The 26014-nt window shown below is 33.1% G+C and overlaps 1 protein-coding gene across 1 annotated transcript; it reads right to left on the reverse strand.

The window, feature by feature from the left end:
• Positions 1-22980: 22980 nt before the first annotated feature.
• Positions 22981-24894, reverse strand: LOC18594667 (putative UPF0481 protein At3g02645). The gene has a single exon (XM_018124360.2). It carries the CDS (start codon positions 24787-24789, stop codon positions 23167-23169), a length of 1623 nt encoding a protein of 540 aa, XP_017979849.2. The 5' UTR covers positions 24790-24894; the 3' UTR covers positions 22981-23166.
• Between the last annotated feature and the right edge of the window lie 1120 nt (positions 24895-26014).

A 26014-nucleotide genomic window follows, 5' to 3' on the forward strand; every position in this document is an offset into this window, starting at 1 on the left:
GAGAACGAGATTAAAACGGGATTTTTGATGTTTTAGGAATAAATGTGACAAATAAAAATATATTGTATTGATTATGAAATTGAGTAATTGGAGGCTACAAATTGACTTGAAAAATATATATTTTCCTAGGAATGGTTTATGCGAAATGAGTATATGTGGCTATATTTTGTGAATGCATTGGGAAATTTATGTAAGTTGTTTTACTATGCAGGCTGGATAAATAAATAAAAGCCACGTTATACTGTCGAAATTTTATTAAAATTGGTGGGTTAGTCACTGCAGTGACGGGTTTCCGTGGACTGCCTATTAGAGGGGCACGGTAAACCCAGTTATATAGTTACTCTAGTTGTAGAGGCGAGGAGGGTAACTCCTGGGGTAGTATTAGAGTTCACTTCACGTCGAACCCCCACGTGAATGTGTAACTCGGCCAACGCCAAGGAACGGCTGGTTTTAAAAATAAAAATGTGTTTCACGTGTGAATATTTTAACACCCTTGGCGGACTCGGTTAGATGCCTCGGCCAAGGTATCCCCGAGGATTAGTTTTGGCTTGAGCCTTGTTTTTATAAAAGACATAAGCCTTAACAATTGTTTTGGTAAATTACAAATATTTTATGGTTTAAGAAATAAATTGAAAACATTATGAAATTGGTTGAAATTTATTGTTTAAACTTGCCTCCATTTTACTCACCTTTAGATATTTATGATAATGTCTGTTTACTCATTGGGATTGCAAAATCTCACCCAACTCCTTTCCACCCATTTCAGGTTCAGTATAGACTGTAGATAGCTGATCTCATCGAGGACTACTATTGGATCTGCATTTTCCAAACCGTAAGTTCACAGTCCTCTTTACTTTTGTTTATTCGGGGGCCCTCTGGTTATTGTAAATTAAATTAAATATTTTGGCTTACTGTATTTCAGTATGTATAAATTTATTTAGCTTTTACGCTATAAAAATTATTCACGTATAACTTTATAAATATTGTTTTATAAGAAAATAGAATATTTCCCTTAATATTTCTTTTATTTTCTTATTTTATTCAAATAACCGAAATTTCGTTTTAAATGAAGATTTTAGACTTTTAAACTCATTTTGAATATGAATTATGTATTTTGTACTTGTATATTACGTTTTAGCCAGTTTTGAAATTTTTGAGAAAAAAATGACCAAAATACCCCTGTGTGGCGAAAATTTTATTTTGATTGTTTTTGATCTAAAATAGTAAATATTCTCTAAAAACTCAATATTTAACAATGATTGCTCACAGGAAAGGAAAGAAACTGATATGTAAGCCTTGCGGGGTTCCGGTTGGCATTCCGGATAATGAGTGTCAATCGGGACGTCGCGGCGATTGTCATGGGCCTGAGGGAGGTTCCGGGTCGTGACATTGTAATTCACTATAGTTCATAAAACATAATCGTACTTATCTCATCTTGTGTGTGGTACTACTTCACATACCAGACTCAATTATACTTGTCAAAATGGGCCTGGCCCATTGGGCCAGCCCATTTTTCATTTAATATGGGGTGGGTTGGGTTTGAAAATTTAGGTCCATATTTAAATCGAGACTAAATGGGCTAGCCCACCAAATTGGTGGGTTGGGGCTGGCTACCCCTATGGGCTAAAAAAATTAATAATTTTATATATTTAACTATATAAAATTAATAATTTAATTACCAATAATATTACTTATTTTATATATTTTAATGTATTTAATCTTTACTTATCAAATTAATAATTTTAATTTATGAATTAAATCATAAAATAATTGTATTAATAGAAAATTTATTAAGTAAAATTATAAAAATAATTTTTTTTAAAAAGAAATTGGCTGGCCCAACCCAGCACACGTCCTAGCAAGGGGTGGGCTAGGTTGGGAATTTCACAGCCCATATAAAAAATGGGCTAGCCCTGCCCGACCCATATTTTTTCAGCCCACAAGGGTTGGGGCCAAGTTTGGCTGGGCTGGCCTACATTGACAGGTCTGGACTCAATATCATTCATCACATACTTATATACATGTCTCATAATCATTTCTTAATCATACGGGTGGGAATGCATACATCCACCTTAGTATCTCATCTAAATATACTTGCATTTCATACTTAATATACTAAGTTGAATTCATTTTGAAGGAAACCATTTGGAATGACTTGTCACCCCTTGTTAAAACTAATACACAATAAAGATATTTACATATGTAATTAGATTCGAAAACTTCTTTCTAAAACATTGGATTTAGACAGAATGATTTATCGTTATAAAGATAGCATCTAAATCATACAAGACAAACAATTCAATAAATCATGCTTAGCTTTACATATTAAAATACTTAAAAAAGTGTATCCACTCACCTCGAAAACTTGACCTTTACCAATAAGCAAACAAATCAACATTTCACTCTAGCCAATTTCTTGAAGTTTCAACAACGCCTAAAGCATTCAACAATCATCATAATTGTTACTTAAGCTATAAATTCCGTAGTATTCAATTAAGTTAATTCGAAACTTACTTGAGTTCACCTAATACAAATTTTCTAGCTTTAAATTTGCTGTTCTTCAACTAACTAATAATATAAGCACTTAAACCTTTATTTCTCCATTACCTTGGTGAGCTATTAGCAAGAGAAACCCATAGAAAATCTTAGCTTCTTTGAAAGGAAAAGAAATCTATTGAAAGGATTAAAATCAATGCTAGAAATCAAGGATTTAAGAGTTTAAAACTTGAAAACACTACATTTGTGGTTTAAAACCCAAAACTAAGCTTAGAATCTTCAAAAATGGAGTTTTTTAGTGAAAGAGAGAGTAAAAGCATTGCTGAAAGTTGAGAGAGAAAGTGGGAAAAGGCGTCGAGGTTGAGGGATATGAAAAAAATACCTAAAAAGGAAATTTTTAGGCATGAAAATACTATTTTACCCTTTTGTTTTTGTGTAAATGGAAATAAGTATCGATACATTTGGGTAAGGTCTCAATACTTTTATTTTAGGTTTCAAGTATTGATACTTGTTCATCAGGTGTCAATACTTGTTCTTCAAAATCATTTTTAAAAGCTTTTCTAGGCAACAAGTATAGATACTTGTTTTTTCAAGTATTGATACTTCTGTTCTAGAATGTAAAAATCCTTTTGAAAACACATCCACTTGGCCTATATCTTTCTCCTATAAACATATATACTTAGTAACTTAAGAATTTAAGTTATTTTGAAGAAAATTTTCAAAACTTTGGACTAAGAACGCGTTTAAAATGCTCACCAAATAAGATTTACTTGCCTACCTTCTCTTTACAAACCCTTCAAACAATTAGGAAGAGTAAGGGTAAGGGTTTTCACAATTAGGATCTCCCTCCTCCTTGATTTATTAACTATTTGATGTGTGAGAATCTTAAATTTTTTTTTTGTGTAGACAAAAGAGGAAACGTAACTTTTACTTTATATTGTGAATGTTTATGATGTATGCTTAATTTGCATATATTTTATGGGGCTTAATTACTTAACTTTATAGTTATTTAGTTATTTTGAAGTTATTTTAATACTTTTTAGCTTAAATTTAAGTTTATCTAGTTTTTGTTTTGATTTGAGCTTGATAGGCAAGTAAATAAAGGAAATTTTGGCCAATCAACCTTTGATGTCAAACCCTATTCTATAAAATAATTACAACGTCATTTACATGCTCAATAGAATGTTTGCATATTTAGAAAGTTCGAGGAATCGTTAAAAGACGATATTACCCCTAATTGTACCATTAAGTTGATTAAGCCTCGAACTAGTTCAAATAGGAATTTTAAGGTGAAATTAAGAGCTTCACAATTCACGGATGACTCAAAATGGTAATTCGGAGTTCGAGGATCAATTTGGAGTTAAACCCAAATTTTCACTATCTAGGGGCAAAATGGTCATTTGTCACTTGGGGACAAAATGGAAATGTTTAGAAAAAATTTTTTTTGACCCCATATTAACTTATTGGAGTATGATTTGAGTATTGGAGTATAATTTGAGGGTTTGGAGTGAAAAAGTTTAATTCCGGTGATTTTTGGAGTGTAGGGGCAAAAATCATAATTTTGCCACCCGCGAACAAAATTTGAGATTTTGAGAGAATTTAGATCACATTTGACAAATTGGAGAATGGTATGAGTATAAGGGATGAAAAATATGTCTATGGGCAATTTTCAATTTTTGGGGTAAAAATGTAATTTTTGACTTTTACGGGAGCAAAAGTGAATTTCAAAAATTACTTCACCAAGACTTTGGATAAGTCTGAGAATTTTATTTAAGTTATGGATATTTGAAGGATTTTAAGTGGTGGAGTGAGAAAGCTTAATAGTTAAGAAATAAAAATGGACCAATGAAATGGTGACACATGGCATGTTAATATCCATTTATTTTTTTTAGCTTTAAAATCAGCAAAAATCAGCTTATTTCTTCATTTTGGCCGGCCACCACATAAAGTGAAGAAGAACAAAGAAAGAACAAAAACCTAGGTGGGAAAATTGAAGAAAAAGTGTGGGATTTCAAGGAATCAAGCAATCAAAGGTAAAATTTCTTGATTTTGACTTGTGATCTACCTTTCCTATGCTTTTCTCCTTATTTTCCATGGTTAGATTTCATGTTTTCATGGTGAATTCATGGCTGCCCAAATGGGTATGGAGAGAGAATGAAGTTAGATTAATTTGATTTTAAGTTAGTTTAGCATATTTAGAAACAAAACAACAAGAAAAGAATTCATTTTCCTCCATTACCATTATTGGTCGAATTTTCTAGGGGAATATTGGCTGCTGATCTTGATGTTTATTTGAGGAATTATGATGAATAATGATGAATTATGAGCCTAAAAAAATAATGGGAATTTTCGAAGCAAAAATATGAATTTTTACCCACTAGGGGTATTTTCGTAATTTATTGTCGAGACTGATAATTTGCACCACACTGAGGGACATTAAGTCAATTTGGGTGCAATTGAGGTATGGAAACTAAAAAAAAATTTAATTTGAAGTTTAAACGGACGCATATATCGATTTATCTGGTAAAAGACCGAAATAGGCTACCATTGCGTTTAGGCAAAATTTAGATATTTTGCACTTCATATCATGTATATACATCGAGCCTGAATTGATTTTATAATGTTCAAGCATTAATGTGGTGAATAATGTATTGTACATTGTGGATAGGTGGTGAGCAAATTACACTGGTAAAAGTACAAGGATTGTGCTTGAAGACTAGGGTTAGAAGTATATCGACTCCTAGAACAGTGAGTGAACTTATTATCGTCTTAATTATCTAGAGTAGTTTTATACAATTGTGTGATTTTATGGAAAATGGGTTTAAATGGTAAATTGCTATGTTTTAGGAGAAATTGTGATTTTATAAAATGATTTTATAAATTTTTTGGAAAATTGAATACTGGTTTTGAAAATAGAGTAATTGGAGACTGCTTGCTTGTGTTGTAAATTTATGGTTTTAAATTAAATGGCTTGTGATAAATTGGCATGATTGGCTGAATTCATACTTGTGTTGAAAAATATGAATTGTCTGTTTTGCCTTGATAAATTGGTTAGTATTGTAATTGCCATGCTATGCCTTTGAGATTTGATCAATTGGTGGATTGAAGATTAGCTAGTGCAGTGGTGGGGGGTTCCGTGGACCAGCCTATTAGAGGGGGCACGGTAAACTCCTTTATATTCTCACCTTGGTCGTAGAGGCGGGTAGGGTATCTCCTGAGGTGGGCTTTTTGAGTGCACTTCACGTTAACCACCACGTGAGACTGAGACTCAGCCAACGCCAAGGAACGGCTGTGATGTTCAATGAAAAATGAGTTTTATGCGAGATATGAATTTTTAACAGCCTTGGCGGTCTTAGTGGGATATCTTGATGAAGGTACCCGCGAGAATGATTTTGGCAAGAGCCAAGTTTTGTGAGATATATAAGCCATGTTGATTAATTGAGTAAACTGAATATTCATGTAATGAAACATATATTGGAAAAGAATATTTTAATTCGTCTCCATTTACTTGCCTTTAGATAGTTTAGATGGTGTCTGTTTACTCACTGGGATTTTATAATCTCACCACCTTCAAATCCCCACATTTTAGGCTCGGGATAGCCGGTAGATAGCCGATTGCATCAAGGACTTCAGTTAGCCTTGCATCGACAAAATTGTAGGTTCACAAACTTGCATCTTATTGGTTAGTTGGGGGCCCACGTGTCATTGTAAAAGTAATTTTATACTTTAGTTATTTAATTTAAAGTATGTATGAACATATTTAGCTTTTACACCATGTTTTTGGGGGGTTTTCGGTATTTTCGAAGAAAAATGATGAAAATGCCCCTGTGAGCCAAAAAATAATATTTTATTGTTTTGATTTAGAAACGACTTATGATTTCTTAAAATACGAGATTTAATAACTGTCGCTCACCGGGGAGATGCGGAAGCTAATACGAGAGCCTTGCGAGGTTTTAATTGGCATTCGGGGTGAAAAATGTCTGTCGAGGCTTCGCGGCGGTTGTCACGGGCCCGATGGGGAGTTCTGGGGCGTGACATTTGATATAGAAAAAGCCATGCGTTTAGACCTATTTTGGTAAGTTGTGCATAACTTCCACTCTAGAGGTCCAAATGACGTGTTTCTAGAGGCATTGTAAAGCTAAGAATCAGTGCTACAATTCTTATGTATATTGTTTTGCCTAGTTCAAATTGGATAAAGGAGAAAAATTCATTAGAAGTTGTTGGACAATGTGAATTAAATTTGAGGAACAATGGACTTCTAATCAGATGAGTTTCCAGATTTAATTCAAATTGATAAGGAGATTGGCAATGTGATCTGGTGGAATTCAAGTTGAGCTAGAGGTTTATCTAAATGAGTTATTACAAGTTAAAAGTTAAATTAATTTAAAACTCTTTGTTAGGATAAAGTTTATGTGGCAATAAATAACTTGGGCTATTTATTTAAGCAGCTGCTAAGGGAGTTGGAAAAGGGAGGAAAACTCTAAGGAAAGAAGAGAGATTTGAGTGAGAAGAATTAAAAAAGGAGAGTGAAGATTTCAAATCAAGGATTCAAGATTTGAAGCATTCATTCAAGCTTTAATGATTTTTCTTGAATTTTTTTTTTTACTTTTTTTAAGATTGTTATTTGTCAAGATGATTACTTTTGGATTTATTTTGATAAAGATTGTGTTTGATTCTTGTTCAATGAGTAGCTAAATTTCTCATTCTAGGGTTTAGATGAAGTCTTTTGTTTTTCCTGTGATTGCTTTTAGATGATTGATTTGAACTTATTCTTGTTAAGATTTATCTATTGTCTTAGGGCTTAATTCTTGTGAATAATAGATCATTGTTTGCATGTTGAACGTGTTATGTGATGGATCTAAAGATAAAACATATCATTAGTTCATTAAGACATTACAATTAGGGAAAGTGTTCTTTAGAAATAAAAACGCTCCTTTGTGACATTGTATGATTCTTGCATGCGTAAGTCGCTACATGACTGAATGCATAGATTACCATAGAACTTAATAGGTTTATATTAATGCTTCTGAACATGAAAGTAGACATAAGATTAATATAAATACATGTGTTGTATTTCAAAAGGAAACTTTATACACCTTAGGTAATCTAGTCATTAATCTTAAAAAGATAAGCTAAATCAATCAATCAATCATCAGTTATTCATAGGAATTCCATTGATCAAATCTAAATTCTAGAATTGTAGTTATTATTGGTTAAAGTTTAAGTGATTGATAGTCTTTAAATTAGATTTAATTTAGATTTTGATTAGGGATTATGACTTAATGATTGATTATCATCCGGGAAAAGCAAATGTTGTAGCGGATGCCTTAAGTCGTAAATCCTCATATTCATTAGCAGTACTTCAGAGTTCTTATTTTTGGATATTACTTGATATGAAATCTCTAGCGATCCAGTTGAATAATGGTGAGGATGGAACCCTACTTGCTAGTTTCGTTGTGAGACCTTCATTGTTGAATCAGATCAGAGAATTGTAGAAATCTGATGATTGGTTGAAACAGGAAGTTCAAAAGCTGCAAGATGGAGAAACTAGTGAGTTTAGACTCAGCGATGATGGTACTTTGATGCTTAGAGATCGAATTTGTGTCCCTAAGGATGATCAGTTAAGACGAGCTATTTTGGAGGAAGCTCATTCTTCCGCCTATGCTTTACATCCCAGAAGCACCAAGATGTATCAGACTATTAAAGAAAGTTATTGGTGGCCGGGTATGAAACGAGATATAGCAGAGTTTGTAGCGAAATGTCTCACGTGTCAACATATCAAGGTGGAGCATCAAAAATCGTCAGGTACTCTTCAACCTTTATCGATTCCTAAATGAAAGTGGGAACACGTGACTATGAACTTTGTATTGGGTTTACTGCGGACACAAAATGGGAATGATGCTATTTGGGTGATTGTGGATAGACTGACTAAGTCCGCTCATTTCTTGGCTATCCATAGCACGTATTCTATTGAGAAACTGGCGAAACTTTATATAGATGAGATTGTGAGATTACACGGAGTTCCAGTTTCTATTGTATCAGATCGAGACCCTCGATTTCTTCTCGATTTTGGTCAAAATTTCAGGAAGCTCTCGAAACTAAATTGAGATTTAGTATTGCCTTTCATCCACAGACTGATGGTTAATCTGAAAGGACTATTCAAACCTTAGAGGATATGTTACGGGCTTGTGTCATTGACTTTATTAGGAGTTAGGACAGACACTTGCCATTGGTGGAGTTTGCTTATAATAACAGTTTTCAGTCTAGTATTAGGATGGCACCATACGAGGATTTGTATGGAAGGAAGTGCCAAACTCTACTCTGTTGGGATGAAGTAGGTGAGAGGAAATTGGTGAATGTGGAATTGATTGATTTGATAAATGATAAGGTCAAGGTTATCCGAGAGTGGTTAAAGACAGCTCAAGATAGGCAGAAGAATTATTCGGATAACGAAGGAAAGATTTGGAGTTTGAAGTCGACGATAAAGTTTTTCTTAAGGTTTCTCCTTGGAAAGGTAATAATTTGAAAATTCCAAGTATTAAATCTTATTTGATTATACTATTGTGATAATTTGTGGTATTTATTGGATAATGAAAGGTGTGATTCGATTTGCGAAGAGGGGAAAGCTCAATCCAAGATACATCGGACCCTTTCGTATCATTGAAAGGATTGGGCCAGTGGCTTACAAACTTGAATTACCCTCAGAGTTAGATCGGATTCATAATATCTTCCACGTCTCGATGTTGAAAAAGTATGTTCCCGATCCCTCTCACATTTTAGAGACACCTCCCATTGAGTTACATGAGGATTTGAAGTTCGAAGTGCAGTCTGTACGTATTCTAGATTGAAAGGATCGAGTACTAAGGAACAAGAGCATTCCAATGGTGAAAGTATTGTGGAAGAATGCTCGAATGGAGGAGATGACGTGGGAAGTCGAAAGCCAGATGAGAAACCAATATCCACATCTTTTCTTCGAATCCGGTAAGTGAAATTTTGAGGTTAAAATTTTATTTTAAAGGGGGTAGTGCTATAAAACCCGACCTTATAAAATACTAGTCATTACATACATGTGATGATAGCATGATTGCATGCTTGGAGAGTCCCGAAAAAATTTACAAAAGTCGGTATTGTACTTAGAGGTACAACAAAGTTGATTTAATCATCGAACTAAATCAAATAGGAATTTTAAGGTGAGATTAAGAGCGTCACAGTCCAAAGATGACTCAAAATGGTAATTCAGAGTTTGAGGATCAATTTGGAGTCAAATCGAAATTTTCACTATCTAGGGGCAAAATGGTCATTTGCCACTTGGGGACAAAATGAGAATTTTAGAAAAGATTTTTTGGCCCCATTTGACTTATTGGAGTATGATTTGAGGTTTAGAAGTGGAAAATTTTAATTTCGGTATAATTCAGAGTATAGGGGTAAAAAGGTAATTTTGCTACCCTAAGGGTAAAATTGTAATTTTCCACCACCAGGATATTTTTTCCAGCACATGGTCTTCCTTTATTCTGATTTTTGACCTTTGACTAATCATGTGGTGGAGATAAAATGTTTAAATTTTTAAAATTTTAAAAATGGAACAATAAGAAAATGCCATGTATCAAGCTTAGGATAGTTTAATATTTAACTTAAAAATCAGCATAAATCAGCCCATTATTCTTCAAATATTCGGTCAAGCAAGGAAGAGAGGGAAAGAAAGGAAAAACAAACCCTAGGTGAGGAATTTCAAGAGAAAAAGTGTGGAAAATCAAGGAAAACAAGTGAAAAAGGTAGGATTTTTCAACTTAAGCTTGAAATCTATTTTCCTTAAGCATTTCTCCTTATTTTCCATGCTTAAATTACATGTTTTTATGATGAATTGTTGGCTGATCAAAATGGGTTAGGAGAGAGAAAGTTGTTGGATTTATTCGATTTTAATTTATGTTAGTGTTTTTAGTTAGTTTAATATATTTAGAAACAAAACAATAAGAAAAGAATTTATTTTCTCCCACAATCATTAATGGTCGAATTTACCATGTAGTGAATGAGGATGAGTTTGATTTTTATTCTAGGAGAATTGGTTAAGGAATGATGAATTATGAGCCTAGAAAAATAATAAGAATTTTCGGAGCAAAAATACGAATTTTTACCCACTAGGATATTTTCGTAATTTGCTATCGAGACTGATAATTTGCACCATACTGAAGGACATTGAGTCAATTTGAGTGCAATTGTGGTATAGAACTGAAAAAAATTAATTTGGAGTTTATACGGACGCGTTAGGAATTTAATTGGGTGATAAGACGAATTAGGCCAATACCTGGTTTAGATAGTTACTAGTGCATTTTTACATTCTATATCATGCATTGGTAGTCTAAATTAGTTTAATTTCGATTTAGTACCAATTTGGTAAATTTCTCGATTTTATACTGTGTCAAGCTGGTGAGTCCTCCGATAAAGGCAAAGAAATTGCATCCGAAGACCAGTAGACAGAGTACTTCAAAAGTCTGCACTCTAGACATTGTGAGTAAACTTATTGTCATTTTAATTATCTATGGTGGATTTTTAGGTGATTTCATGAATTCTATGGAAAAAGGAATTTAAAAAGGTAAATTTTCATGTTTTATGAATAAATGTGTTTCAATGAAATTAATTTATAAATTGTTTTGAAATTAATAATGATTTTGAAAAATAGAGTATACGGAGACTGTTAATTGTGGCAATTTGATTGTTTAAATTGATTGGCTTATGATAAATCGGGCATGATTGGCTAGTTGGCAATTGTATTGAAATGTGAATTGTTTGGTTGCCTTGAAAGACTGCGAATTACAAAATTGCCATATCATGTTATTGAGTTTTGTTGTATGGTGGATTATATATTAATTAATCACTGCAGTAGGGGGTTTCTGTGGATCAGCCTTTTAGAGGGGCACGGTAAACCCCATTATATTCTTACATCGAATGGAGAGGAGCGTATGGTATCTCTTGGGGTAAAGCTTAGGGTTCACTTCACGCTAAACCACCACGTGAGGGGGAACTCAGCCAACGCTAAGGAACGGCTATGTTTTCAAAACAAAAACATGATTTATGTGAAATGTGTATTTTAATAGCCTTGGCGGTCTCTGTAGGATGCCTCTGCCAAGGTATCGTCGAGAATGGATTTATGGCACAAGCCTAGTTTTTATGAGATTCATAAGCCTCTTTACGTATTTTGAACGAAATGTGTTCTAATGTTATAACCTAGTTTATGATGATTTACTTTATTGTCTCCATGTACTCAACTCTAGATGTTTATGATAATGTCTGTTTACTCATTGGGATTTTATAATCTCACCACCCTCATTTTCACCCATTTCAGGTTCAGTATAGATTGTAGATAGCTGATCTCATCGAGGACTACCGTTGGATTTACATTTTCCAAACCGTAAGTTCACAGTCCTCTTTATTTTTATTTATTCGGAGGCCCTCTTGTTATTGTAAATTAAATTAAATATTTTGGCTTACTGTATTTCAGTATGTATAAATTTATTTAGCTTTTACGCTATAAAAATTATTCACGTATAACTCTATAAATATTGTTTTATAAGAAAATAGAATATTTTACTTAATATTTCTTTTATTTTCTTATTATATTCAAATAACCGTAATTTCATTTTAAATGAAGATTTTAGACTTTTAAACTCATTTTGATTATGAATTATGTCTTTTGAACTTGTATATTACATTTTAGCCAGTTTCAAAATTTTTGAGAAAAATGACCAAAATATCCCTGTGCGACGAAAATTAATATTTTATTTGTTTTAAGTGGGAAAAGGCTTAAAATCTTTTAAAACACGATATTTGACAATGGTTGCTCACAAGGGATCAGAGAAACTGATAGTAAAGCCTTGCGGGATTTCGGGTTGACATTTCGAGCAATAAGTGTCTACCGGGACACCGTGGCTGTTGTTACGAGCTCGAGGGGAGTACCGGGTCATGACAATATAGAACTTTAGTACTAATTTGAATTTTACATGTGCATAAACTTATCCGAACAGTACTATGTTTTGGGTAAAAAGATTGCACACACACACGGGGAATCCATTCGGGAATGAGCTTGCATTTGAATTGAAATGTGGAATTAAATAATATTTATGTTATGCTTTGAGTGAAGAATAAGGGATAACTTATGAAGATATTAAAGGTGATTATTGATTTGGTTCAACCTACTTCTAGTTAATTATGTTTTTCACTTATGTTATTCCCTTTTATTTTATGTTTTGCTTAAGAACTAGAAAAATCTTAAGTTTGGGAGTATGATAACTCTATTATATAGAGTTATTTTGTCACATTTTGGGTGCTTATATAGCTAAGTCATTGAGATTTTATGTTCAGAGTTTACTATTTTAGTTGTTTGTCTTAGTTAAGTTCAAAGCATGTTGAGTAGTTTAGTTTAAGTTATTATAGTTTAATTTTATTTAAATTGCTTTAAGTTACTTTAAGTTTGGTTATTGCTGATCTCTTTGATTGCTTTTGTAGGAAATTTGATGAAAGACCTTATTTGCTAATAATCTGTGCAAGTATGGTGATAGCTTTATTCATACTTGCTATAGTATTTCGAGCATAACTTTCACTAAAAAGTCCAAGTGATGTGATTCTTGAGCCATTGGAAAGCTAAGAGATAGAGACACAACTTTCATGTTTACCACTTTGCCTGGTTTGGGTTAGATCAAGGTGAAAATTGCATTGGTAGAGGCTAATCAGTTGTAGTTTCTACCTAAGGTAGCATGAGAAAACGAAGGCCACAACCTTGGAGAGAAGGAGGCTGTAGCGCCTTTGATGCCCAAGCTACCATACAAGGACCAAAGAGCATGGCACCATAGCTAGAAGAGCTGAAGCACCATATTGTAGTCAAGAGTAAGGCATTGCGGCCTTTAAAGAGGAAGGTCACAACGTCGTGTAGTGATTTTGGGAAATTGCTTTTACAGAAATTTGTAAAATAGGGTTTTTGGGAGGTATTTAAAGGGCTTTTTTAGAGGTTTCAAAAGAGACATAGAGAAAAACTTTTCTAGAGAAAAAGAAGCCATCAACAAAAAAAGAAAAGCTAGGAAAAACAAAAAAGATTGGAGATTCAAAAGCAGTAAATCTTAGTTTTTCTCTCTACTTTAGTTCTTCTTTCACTTTCTTTGATTTGAATTGATTGTTAATTTTCTTTGGATGATGTTTTCAGAAGATATTATGAATTAATTTACTTTTTCTAGTATTAGAATTGACCTCAACATGTAATTTGAATACTTTATCTTTATTGCTTATTTTCAATGGAATATAGGTTGTTTATTTCAATTCTATGTTTAATGCTTTCTAATTGCTTGATCACCAATTAGATTGATTTGGATATTTGAATACAACTTGACGAAGGGAGTTTAGATTAGGCTATGAATGGAGTAGCATGTGTTCAAATTCACTTAATTGATTAGGTAATTTGATTTGCATGTAAGATAGACATATACCTATGTGTCGCATGTAGCTAAGATTAGAGTACAAACTTAATAAATCTTTTTTCAATTGAATTTACATAGACATATAGTAAATTAATTGGGAGAGATATTTTTATAAGAACCTTGATAGAGACTTATAAATAAATTGAGACTCTAGGTTAGCAAATCAATCTATTGAAGTACGTTTACAAAGAGAAACTAGTTTCAGATAAGGTGTTGAGAGATATTATAATCCTAGGCTTTTATTAATTGAACTTTTCTAGTAAAGTTTTGCCAATTAGTGTTTTTTTTTTGGATTTAGTTTAGTTATTATATAGTTTTAGTTTTGTTTTTAATTAATCACTTTAATTCAATTGTTTGAATAAGATTAGATTGTGTTAATTTTAACATTTAGCAAAAGTTGATACAATTCTCTGTGGGATTCAACACTCTACTTACTATTATATTACTTGTTATAATATGTACACTTGCGTGATAAATTTGACAACAATGGGCTTGGACCCATTGTAATAGCCAATGTATGGCTCTTATAAATAGTACATGTTTGTGCTCTTGTTAGTTGAAATATTAACTGCAGTTTGTTATGGATATATTTAGACTTATGTTATGGAATACACCATTTTGGGCTTATGAATTGTTGGTGATATTTACTTGCCTGCTCGATCTATGTGAGGCTTGCTTAGGAATCATGGGTTTTCTTTGTGTGACTCGTGCGCTGATCATGGCCCAAGTTTAGGTCATGACAAAAGTAGAGCCTTTTAAGGCTAGACTAGTGGCTAAGGGTTACACCTAGAAAGAAGGCATTGATTATGAAGATAATTTCTCACTGGTTGCTATGCTTAAATCTATTAGGATCCTTTGTCATGATCGTAACTAAATGGATAAATGTTATGCTTAGGAATTTAATTTCGAGAATAAATTTGGATTTGGTTTGTTTTACAAATTTTGAGAATGAATTGAAACAATATATTAGAAAATTAAGATTCAATATACACATGTATTTAAGAAGTAAGTGTGTAAAAAATAAACTTACTAAGATTCATTCTTTCATTTAAATATTTCAAACTCACTTTTTCATATAGATCTAACAAGATTTAACAATTTATTAAAAAATGAATTTATTCTTTTGCTTTGGAGGTTCTTTGCTTTGCTTGATGGTTATTCATGGTTGGTTTAGGTTGTTTTTTGTGGTATGTGTACTTTTTTATCTTGAGTGCTTGAATTGGTTTATTTATCTTAGCTACTACCTTCTTGAGTTTCAAGGTTCATTTCCAATCGTTATTTCTTCCATCTAATTTAGACTTAAGCATTTTAGGTTGCCCTTTCATAAGCTAGTTCTATACTTTGGATATGCTTTTCTTTCTTTCTTGTTTCGATTTTAGCTTTTATTAAGGTTGCTTATATTGTTAGGGTTGGTAAATTTTGTGTTGTTTAATGTTGTCTTGATTAGTTTTATTACGTTAGTTTTTTTAGCTAGGCCATCATTTTGTTATTGTGTTCAACAATGAACACCAAAACCAAGACAATAGACCAAATACCTTGCAATAGCTTGGTTGCAAGAACAAAATGGTGTCAAAACAAGCATTAATCTCTACCACATCAGCTGAAACCATCTAGCTTATAAAGCAGCTATTCCTCATAACCAAGCAGTAAGAAATCAATCTTATTTGATCCCAATTTTCCTAACTTATCATCACATTGGTTTTTTTCTCTAAGAATATGACAAAAGATTACACAGCCAATCTCTTCTCAGAACTTATCAATAATTGAAAATGTTTCCACACATTTCCATGGTCTTATGACTGCATAAATAACCTAGTTGACAGCCACCTTTGAACCTAATTTATTGATTTTCCAAGTATGTAAGCCATATAAAGCCTTCTTTGATTCAGTCCTGTACCAAATGAAAATCTTCCCAACAAGAGGTAAATCCATGTAAAGGGTTTTTTTTTTTTGGTAGGGAGAGGGGAAGACTAGAGCAGTCCTTGAAGCATAAGTGCTTTGGTGGCAGGTGGTGAGGAATAAGAAAAGGTGAAGAAAGTGGTGGATCATGATGGATGGAAAGGGCTAAGTCGAAAAAATATTTGAGAAAGGTTCGAGAAAGTTTTGGGAGTAATCTCTGCTGAATTTTTGATTATTTCTTATTGCCCCCCAACTTTCCAAACTCCCATATTTGTTTTAACTAGAAGCGCTTTCTTAGGAGTAGTTGGGAGAAGGAGAGCATTTTTAGGAGAACACATTCAATTGTAGGAGAACATGCTTGTCATAGAAGAGCACATTAAAAGATAGTTATTGGATGTTAAGCTTAATCATGGGGGAACGTGCTTGTCATGGAAGAGCACGTTAAGGAATGGCTTATTGGATATTAGGAGAATGAGCATATAAAGCATAAATTTTGAGTAAAACACGTGTACTTTAAGGAAATGTTAATAGGAAGCCCTCTTAACTACCTTTATATCTGAGTCACTAAGTCAAACTCTCTAAAACATTCCAAACGTGAAGATAATTCGTGAACCCTGCCGCTCATTCTAAGTTACTTTCACTTCCTCTATGAAATAAGTGTTCCACACTTGTTCCTATTTTGTATCACAATACTTTAAGAAATAATATTTAGGCAAAATTGGGCATCTACAGTCCACAAAACAACCTTCTTACAAGAATTGATAGAAAACCTCTACTCTACATCCTTTATGTAAAACAATTCATCATCTATACTAATTCTATCATGATGTAGAAATTCCAATTAATAACAAACCCTAATAAAATTCTTCATCCCACTTATTCCCCTCATTTCAATTTTCAAGAATAGATTAAAAACAATAAACGTAATAATAAGAAAACAACACGCATAAGATCAAAAAACATCATAAAAAAGAAAAACAACAAAACTAAAATTTTCACTACTAGCACCTAATAATAGGAAATATCTCAATTCTTGCAAGGGTCACTTAAAAAATTAATATCATGATCAAAGTCGAGCTTACCTTGCTATCTTATTATTTTTTCCCAGAGAAGGAGAATTCTTCCATTTTCAATCTTTCCATAATCTCATTTTTACTAGAAACTGCTATTAGGCCAAGACTTTTTTAGAGACTTCATACCTCCAAGGGTGGCTTTTGGTAAAGCCACCCAAGCAAGGGCTTTTAGCCCCAAATTTGGGGAGGTCTCATAATTTTATAATAATTATAATATAATTAATTATATTAAAAATACTTAAAATTAAGATAACTAATAAAATATTTATATTTTCTCTCATGCCCAATAAATATATATCTTCTCTCACTTCCACATCCCTATTAATTGTCAATATCATTTATCTCATTTCCCACTAAAAGTTAAAGATAATTAATAAAATCCCATATTCTCACTTCTCTTATTATGTGTCTACTAAATTTCAATTTTAAATGTTAACAATTTCAGTAAATGTTGCATTGGGGAAAAGAAGTTTTTCAAAACTAAAATTAATAAAATCTTATTTAAGATCAACAATATCTTAAGAAATATTAAATATTAGCTATAGCATCAATTGAAAAAGAAATATTAGAAAAACTTGATTATAAAAATTTAATTAAGAATTTTGCATCTCAAAAAGCTAGAAGAATAAAATTTTAATAATTTTTTTCTTAATTTAATTAAAAAAACCTCATTCGAATATTTTGCTTTAGGCTTTTGAAGTTATTGAACAGCCCCTGCATACCTCGTATGCTTTATATACAATGACTTTTATTTTTATTTTTGATGTCACTATTTATCAGTGATTCGTTTACTATTGCTATGCTTGCAGTAGGATTATCCCCTATATTTTCTTATATTTTCCCTTTTTGCTTTTGCCTTTGCACTTCAAAATTTTTTCTTCACCCAATCGATTCTGAACTTCCCTTAGTAGACATGTTGTGATTTTTGAGTTTTAGTTGGCTCTATGTTACTTAAAAGTTATCCTATTTAGTTTGGTTTGGGTCTGCCTTTCTCTAATTTTTACCCATTTATCTGGTTCTTCGTAATTTTCTTTGTAATTGATAATATAATTGTTCTTGCTTTTCAAAAAAAAAAGAAAAGGAGATTTAACAAAATCCATATATGTGATGTGAATGTAATTATAAAATTCACATTTTTATATATTTTATCACACAATTTTCATAAATTAAATTTAAAATTTAAATATATATTTTTTTGAATTTAAGTTACAAAACACAACCAAATCTTTTCTTATAATGGTGGGAAACGTACTTGATGTCATGGATCCCATATTAATAAAAGATGGGATGAATCTTGTATATATAAACATGGGTTTTTCACCACTTATCAGACATATTTTTTGGGTTGGGAACATGAGTCTATAATTTATAGGCTTACTTAAGCTCTATTTTCAGAGCTTAAGGTCGCATGGGGTTGGGCTTAATTTTCGGCTTGTGGTAAGTGGTATTAGAGTAGACTTGGATTTTCACTGATGTGGGTTCCCCATGAGAGATATAAAGGTCGAAGTAGACCCAGACTAGTGAAAAAGTCCCTCTCCTTTACAGGTAAAAGAGCTAGTGCAACGAGGGCATTGCATAATTAGGTGGGGATAGAATGTCATGAATCCCATATCAATAAAAGATGGGATGGATCTTGGGTATATAAACATGATCTTCTAACACCTATCAGACATGTCTTTTGGGTTGGGAACATGAGCCTGTGATTTATTGACTTACTTAAGCCCTATTTTTAAAGCTTAAGGTTGCATGGGGTTGGGTTTAAGTTCTGGCTCAAGACAAGTCTTTTAGGTTTGGAACGTGGGACTGTAATTTATAGGCTTAATTAAGCTTTATTTTTAAAGTTTAAAACCACATGAGGTTAAGCTTTAGTTTCGGCTTGTGATAAGTGGTATTAGAATAAACTTGGATCTTCACTGATGTGGACCCCCATAAAAGATACAAGGGTCAAGGTAGATCCGAACTAGTGTAAAAGTCCTTATCTTCTACGGATAAAGAGCTAGTGTAACGAGAGCATTATACAATTGGGTGGGGTAGAATGTCATGAATCCCACATCAGTAAGAGATGCGATGGATCTTGGAATAAAAATATGGGTCTTCCACCACCTACCAGACATGTCTTTTGGGTTGGGAATGTGGGCTTGTGATTTATTAGCTTACTTAAACTCTATTTTCAGAGCTTAAGGCCACACGATATTGGGCTTAAGTTTCTGCTCATGACACTTGAGCTAAACCTAGATGCCATTTAATTATTTCATTTATTAAATTTGACTTGGTCATTTTTTTTGGTTAAATTATGTAATTAGACCTTGTGTTCTATAAAAAATGTGGATTCAGTCCCTCTATAGTATTTTATGTAAATTGGGTCCTTATACTTTTTCAATTTGTTAATTTCAATCTTTAACTTTAAGACCTTTAAATTTTCACAGTTAATTATGTTGACTTAACATTTTGACTAAACTTACGTGGCATTTATTGTTGATATGGTAATGACTATGCTGACATGGTAGTTGTCACGTGACATATAAAAAAAATGAACCAAGCAAGCAAAATCAACATTCACCATCCAAAAAAATCAATTGTAAGGAAAAACAGTTAAAAATCTGGATGCAGGAAATCTCAAACATATACAAAAATATATTTTTCTTTCCAAAAAAATAATTGAAGGGAATTACAATCCTTTTTTCAGCCCAAAATAAGAAAAACTACAAAATTTAGATCAAATTGAAAAACAGGAAAGAGGGCATATCTAATCAGAGTCTTTGTTTTATGTTATCTAAAGGGGCTTGAAACTGTTATATCTAAAAGGGCTTGAAAAATGAAACGGGATTGGGATTTTAGAGAAGGAAAAAGAGAAAAAGAGATTTTTTTTCTTCTTTTTGGTGTGTTATCTTTGCCAGAAAGAGGTTTCTTTTCTCCATATTACTTCGAAAATCATGAAAGGGAAGCGCATCTGTTGTCCTCATAAAAGCCATTCCAACAAGCAAGAAAAATGGAGCAAAGCTTGCAAAGAATCGCCTGAAGGACACCAAAGGCAATAAAGGAATTGATAAATCAATCAACCAAAGTTACTCGGCAATATATCCAATGTGTGTGCTAGTTTTGCTTTTTGAGTCAGCAATTGATTCTATTTTGACCATACCCTCCGCTAAAGGTTGGTGGAAGGGGTTTTTTTTTTTTTTTAAATTGGTGGAAGGGTTATGTTAGTTTGAAGCTAAAGATGCTCTAAACTCCAAGCCTGTGGGTATGGCTCTGATTTCTTGTTGCCAACAGAAGGTGTAAATAAGGCTCTCATAGGCAATCGGTTCTGTGTGAAGGTTTTTAGCAGCCATCTTGGTTATTTTGTTTTCACTAGCGTTGGGCTGTCTATCCTCTGGCTGGGAGACTTTTGTATAGATTCCTATATTTACAATGAAATTACTTTACTTGAAAAAAAAAAAAGGACAGAAAGCGTGAATATGTTTATTAATCTTTGTACCATTTCATCAACCTGATTATAATATTTATTTTTTTATTTAGAAGTAATATGAAATTTTAATTTTAAAAAAATCTTTGTTAGTAATTGCCACATCAATATTTTTGTCCTGTTGACATGTGTCATGTTAATATTTTCACCATATTAGCACATAGTCAATGCCATGTCAACAAGAAATGCCACATCAGCTTGATCAAAATGCTACGTCAACATATTTAATAGTAAAAATTTAACAGTGTTAGAATTAAGAACTGAAATTAACAAATTAAAAAAGTAAAAAAACTCAATTTACATAAATTATTGTATAAAGATTAAATTCACATTTTATATAAAATACAGAGACTAATTACATAATTTAACTTCTTTTATTTTTTACGATCTACAATCTCAACCCTAATAAAGTCATTCTAGAAAGAAAATTATTGTAAGATCCCAATGAGACAAAAATCTTACCAAACCCAAGGTTTAGCTTACCTTCAACGTTTTACTTTCTATGAAATTAACTCGGGTGTTTGGGGATCGATGTCTGTCCGGTGCAATCCTAATGGTAACGAGATTTTTTTTCTATTATTTTCTTTGATGTGATTTGCTAAAACGATTATGGTTTTGTTAGGCAACTAGAGTCTTTCTTTAATGTGGTTTTTGTCAACTGATTTCTCTTTCTCCGTCAGGGTAATGACATAAGACATGGCCGCCTAATCCCATATTAATTTAAGCACAAACTTGACCTGTTACGATAGTTAAACTCCAATTTTTTTTATTTACTCAGAAGAAGACATTGACTTATTGACTTAATTACTTTAACATATGATACCAATTTGGTCTTTGTTTATAGAAATTAATTTCAAAATGCTTTCATATACTATTGGTGATTAGGATGTCTTAATTTCTTTATGCGTGCAGGATCATGTGTTAATTGGTAGACACTTGCTCTTTCCTAACGAGTCACTTTTAACTTAATCATTTGTTTCTTTCTCAAACGAAGGATTAAAGTTTAAGATTCATCCTCTTATCCTTCTTAATGTTCAATTATTAAAAGAACAAAAACTGAAAAGCTAGCCCTTAAGTTAATTCACATTATTGCCTGCCAATTAATTATCATGCATCTAATAATAAATTTAATCCCAAGTCAGGTACCTTATTAGAGGGAAGGGGTGGGGGGTGATGAGACATAAAATTTAGATTTAATTCCAGTAGGTAGAAGGTTCATGTAATAAACTAGCTTTTGCTCAAGTTTTTATATTACTACAAGTAAAACATGTGTTTAAATTCATTAATAATGACTCTCAAATTCAGTAATGCTAAACGCAATACTCATTTTCAGTATAGAAGCAATACCTGAGAATTCCGTAATCCTTACATAACTGAAGAAAATAATTTTAATTGGTTGGGAAACAAAATAGTTATTTGGTTGATAAAAATCAAGATAAAGGATCGCACATATCTTTTCTTTCTTACTAATCATATATATGCCGGTAGAATTTTCACCAAAACTTTAATTTTTAAGTCATTGAATTAAATGGTTTTTCGGTTTAGTAACTGTTCATGTTTATTCCCTCAACCTTAGTTGAAAGATTAATATATGTTTGTTCCTGTCCTATTTCATGGAATAATTATTCTATTCCATGAATCAAATGTGCCATAAACATTCTAGATCAACTACTAAATTAAGTCATTTATATATATTTTTTTGATTCTTAAATATATGGGGGTTCTAAGATTTACCATTTTCTTCAACTTCAATCCTCCTAATTTATAATAGAAAAAGGCCCCTATCCAAACCCTGTAAATTGATTAAAAGCTTAAAAGAGGGGTCACTTAATTAATTTTATCTATTTTTGTGCAAGAATAAAACCATACATATGGTCCAATTCCTCAACACTTATAGATGAATTTTTGAACTCTTTAAATTGTACTGTAGTAGCTATAAGTCAATATTTTACAATTTTTGTTTTTCAATAGAAAAAACTATGTATTTAGGATGCAAGATAGGAAAAATTGATTTATAATTTATACATAAGTAGTGATTTTAAATTTTACAAATAAGATTAAAATATTGCTGTGGTGACCACTGCCCATCAACGGGTTTGCGTTGAGGGCTTTTTCAAATTTAAGATAAGATTTATAATTGACAATGGTGGTTGTTGAGGGGACGATCTTGTATATGGCTGATGAGGGCTTCCTTGATCAGGGTTGTTTCCTTGAATTATGTTTGGCTTTCTGCGAGAAGGGCACAAGAGTTGGCAACACTGTGGCGGCATATGTACCATTTTCCAGCGGACAATACATTATTATTTATTTTCCTTGATTTTAATTTTTGTTCCTTTAATCAGTAGAAGAATGGACTGTTTAAGGGTTGGATCTGTAAAGGGATGCTAAGAACATTATTTTCCTTACAATGGGTGCTTTGTTTTTTTTTTAAATATATTTTTTTCCTCAATACCAATCAAAAAAGAACATGTGACAAGTGACAACCATCAAATCACGACTGGGATAATTTTTGACGGTTATACCTATTGAAAAATTTTCTAACACGGTAATGTTCATGGTCATTGATACTGGCATGTAAAAGGCAATATTTATTAAAATTAAAAAAAAGATTTATTGTAGGATGTTAAAAAGCATCACGTTAAAGCCAACATCGTACCTAATTATACTTGAAAAAGAACGTGATCCGACTTGAAACCTGTCCATGCACGAGGAACATCGCTGAGGCGTTAAGTGGGGAAGACAGAAAAAGAGGACACCTAATACAATCAAGCGTTCATGTTTTCTTGATTGTATGGAATAGACTAGGACAGCTGTAGACATCGCAAACTGCTTGCAAGGCCGTCAGCAACAAAAGCAGCAGAGAAGCAAAAAGCGTAAGAATCTTCCAGGAAGAGTAGATGTACCTCTTCATTAGCCTATAAGCCTTCACCTTCTCTGTGTTATTGTAACATTTGTTAGCTTCTCCAATGGCTTTGTCGATTACCCAATCTTTTGACTCCATTGTTTTTGTCATCTCGTTAAAGATTTCCACAATCTCAGCATCACTTAAAATATCGCTCTCAAGGGGTTCGGCCTCCTCTTTTTGTTTATTAGGGACTGTGGTAAGGACTCCGGCCTTCTTAAGCAGCTCAACGTCTTCGATGGTATCGACAATCGCGCTCATCAGTTCGGTGTATCGTTTGAAATTCAAGGACTTTGTCTTTGACTTCGCCATAGTTTCGTAGACCACCAAGTTTCTCATTACCACGTCTGAGGTATGCTTCAAAGTGATAATAGGAAGGTAAAATGTCTTGGTGTCAGCGTCGAATCTAACATTGGCAGTGCCACCATCTGTGGAGCAGAAGTTCAATCCAGCGCGGCAGAGTTTAGACACCGAAGGAATCAAAACTTTCTTCTCTTTAAAAAATGCCATGGTTGGTATATGGATGAGCCCCAGTACCTTTGTAATTAACGTAAGCACTTTTTTTGTGAAATTACCAAGGTTCAGACTCGAGAACATTTTCAATAGGTCAGACAAGACAGCACAGGTAATTGGTTCGCCGTTGGGAGGCAAATCCTCTGGTCGGAGGCAGGGGGGTTCTTTGGTTAAGCCATCAGGGTGTGTCTCGCCATTATCCTTTTTAAACGTCATAGAATGATACAGAAGATCCAACAAATGTTGGTGCTCTAAGACTTTGTCCAGCGTTCGAGTGGTGGTACTCCACTCCAATTTGATCGGGGAGACCTCGTCGCAAAATTTCTTCAACATGTCATACAATAGTTGGCCGGGGAAGTAGTAGTTGATCCTTTCCAGGATCACTTTTAAAACGAACATGGGAATCTGGTTCTCGAGCTTCAGTACATCTTTAAGTATGGCATAAGCCTCGGGCTGCTTTTTCCCTGTAGACTGTTGAGAAATTTCTCCTGTGTTGATAAAAGTGTTCAGCAGGTCAAGCAGGAAAAGACCGTCAATGGCCATTATCCAGGATATTATATCATGATTAGGAGCAGTTAAGCCACGATAACACTTGCAGATATGTGGCACTTGCTTGACAATCTCTTCAATGAGGTTTTCAAATTCAGAGAGCTGGAATACTGGCGTGATTGCCCTCTTGACCGCAGCAAGCTTGTAATGCTCCATCTCATAGAGCTCAGGCTGGAAATGGTGATAAGGTCCCAATGCTATCAGCTGCGGCCTGTAGGCTTCGGGCTTCATATCGACAAGAGGCTTGGGCACCAGAAAGATGCAAACAGGCATTTCATAGTCGCTCTCAAGGTCAAGGTTGAGGGCATCACGAATCTCAATGAACCATTCATTATCTTTTTCAGTTGCTTGGACGGTTCTCCTTGATGCATCCGCATGGGCTGATCCTTTTCTTATAGAAGAAATACTGATAATTGAATCTGTAGAGGCCATGCTGCAATGTTTGTTTGAATGTTTTGTTCGATCATCAATGGCTCCCGATGGCCAGACTCCTCCTTTTATAGAGGGATCATCATTGTGGGGGCGGGCGAGGGGGGTGCAAATTGTTGCCAAGATTAACGTTTCTGGTTGTTAGGGTCAGTTGTTGAGTGGTGTTTTTTTTGTTCCAATAAAGTAGTCGACATTCGTGACCATGTCCACAAATGTCAATGTCTCACAATAATAAAAGAGAAATACAAAGTTCAGCCCAAATCCAACCTGTCCTAGGTCGTGCTTATATTTATATTTAATAATTTTACTATCCGGACAAGTGAAGGGGAAGGTAGATACAGCCTACAGGCACAAGGTTCCTGTGGGCCTGCAAACGGCTAGTGCTCTGTACTTTACCATTAATCTGTTTTTTGTGACGCTCTTTTTTAAGCCTAGTACTTAGTTTCTTCAACAAATTTGCTGTATGCTAATTTACAGTAGACAAGCTTAGGCTTCTGAGTGTATAGAGGACATAGTAGAGAGTAGATGCTGTCAACGACCTTTTTGAGCGTTCACAACTTTTGTAATTGTTGAGAACTCTTAAACTTCAGAGTTAATCTTTCAAGACTTATTATGACCTATTAACAGTTGAGATTTCAATAAAATATTGCCTTTTTAAAAAATTGTTAAAATTTTTGTCTGATTCATAGGCCCAAAGCTAATTCATTAAATTTTTATATGGTTAAAATTCATATTTAAACAATTTACCTTCACTTTTTTTTCTAGTACTTTTCCATTTTTGAAAAATAAGTAAAAATTATATTACCAATTTAATTAATTATATTCTATTTTTATATAGCTTTATCTTTTTTTTTTTATGTAAATTTCCGTTATACCCCATTGTTTCCGTACTTTTCCTTTTCATTTTTATTAAAGTAATTATATTATATAAATTCCCAAGGAAGTAGTAGAGCAATTAGATAAAAATACAAAAAACATTCCTATGGAATAGGTCATCATTAAAAAAGAAGATCCATTTCATTACTTGGGAATTGATTTGCAACTATAGAGACTACGATGTAGTTGGAGTGATTGATTTACACATTAACAGTAGAACTTTGCTTAAAAAATAAATATGGAGATACGGTTATTAAAAAAAGTAGTCTCTAGAGAACCATTATAACGGAGAAAAGTGATGCCAATATTTCAAACTTATTGTCGGCCTTGAAAGGGTGGTATGAGGGTATCA

This window comes from Theobroma cacao, chromosome 7, assembly GCF_053813885.1.
Source record: "Theobroma cacao isolate CCN51 chromosome 7, ASM5381388v1, whole genome shotgun sequence".
In the NCBI taxonomy this organism is placed as follows: domain Eukaryota; kingdom Viridiplantae; phylum Streptophyta; class Magnoliopsida; order Malvales; family Malvaceae; genus Theobroma; species Theobroma cacao.

Coding starts and splice junctions, on each gene's coding strand:
- LOC18594667 (XM_018124360.2), bottom strand. CDS start 24,789: ATGGCCTCTACAGATTCAATTATCAGTATTTCTTCTATAAGAAAAGGA.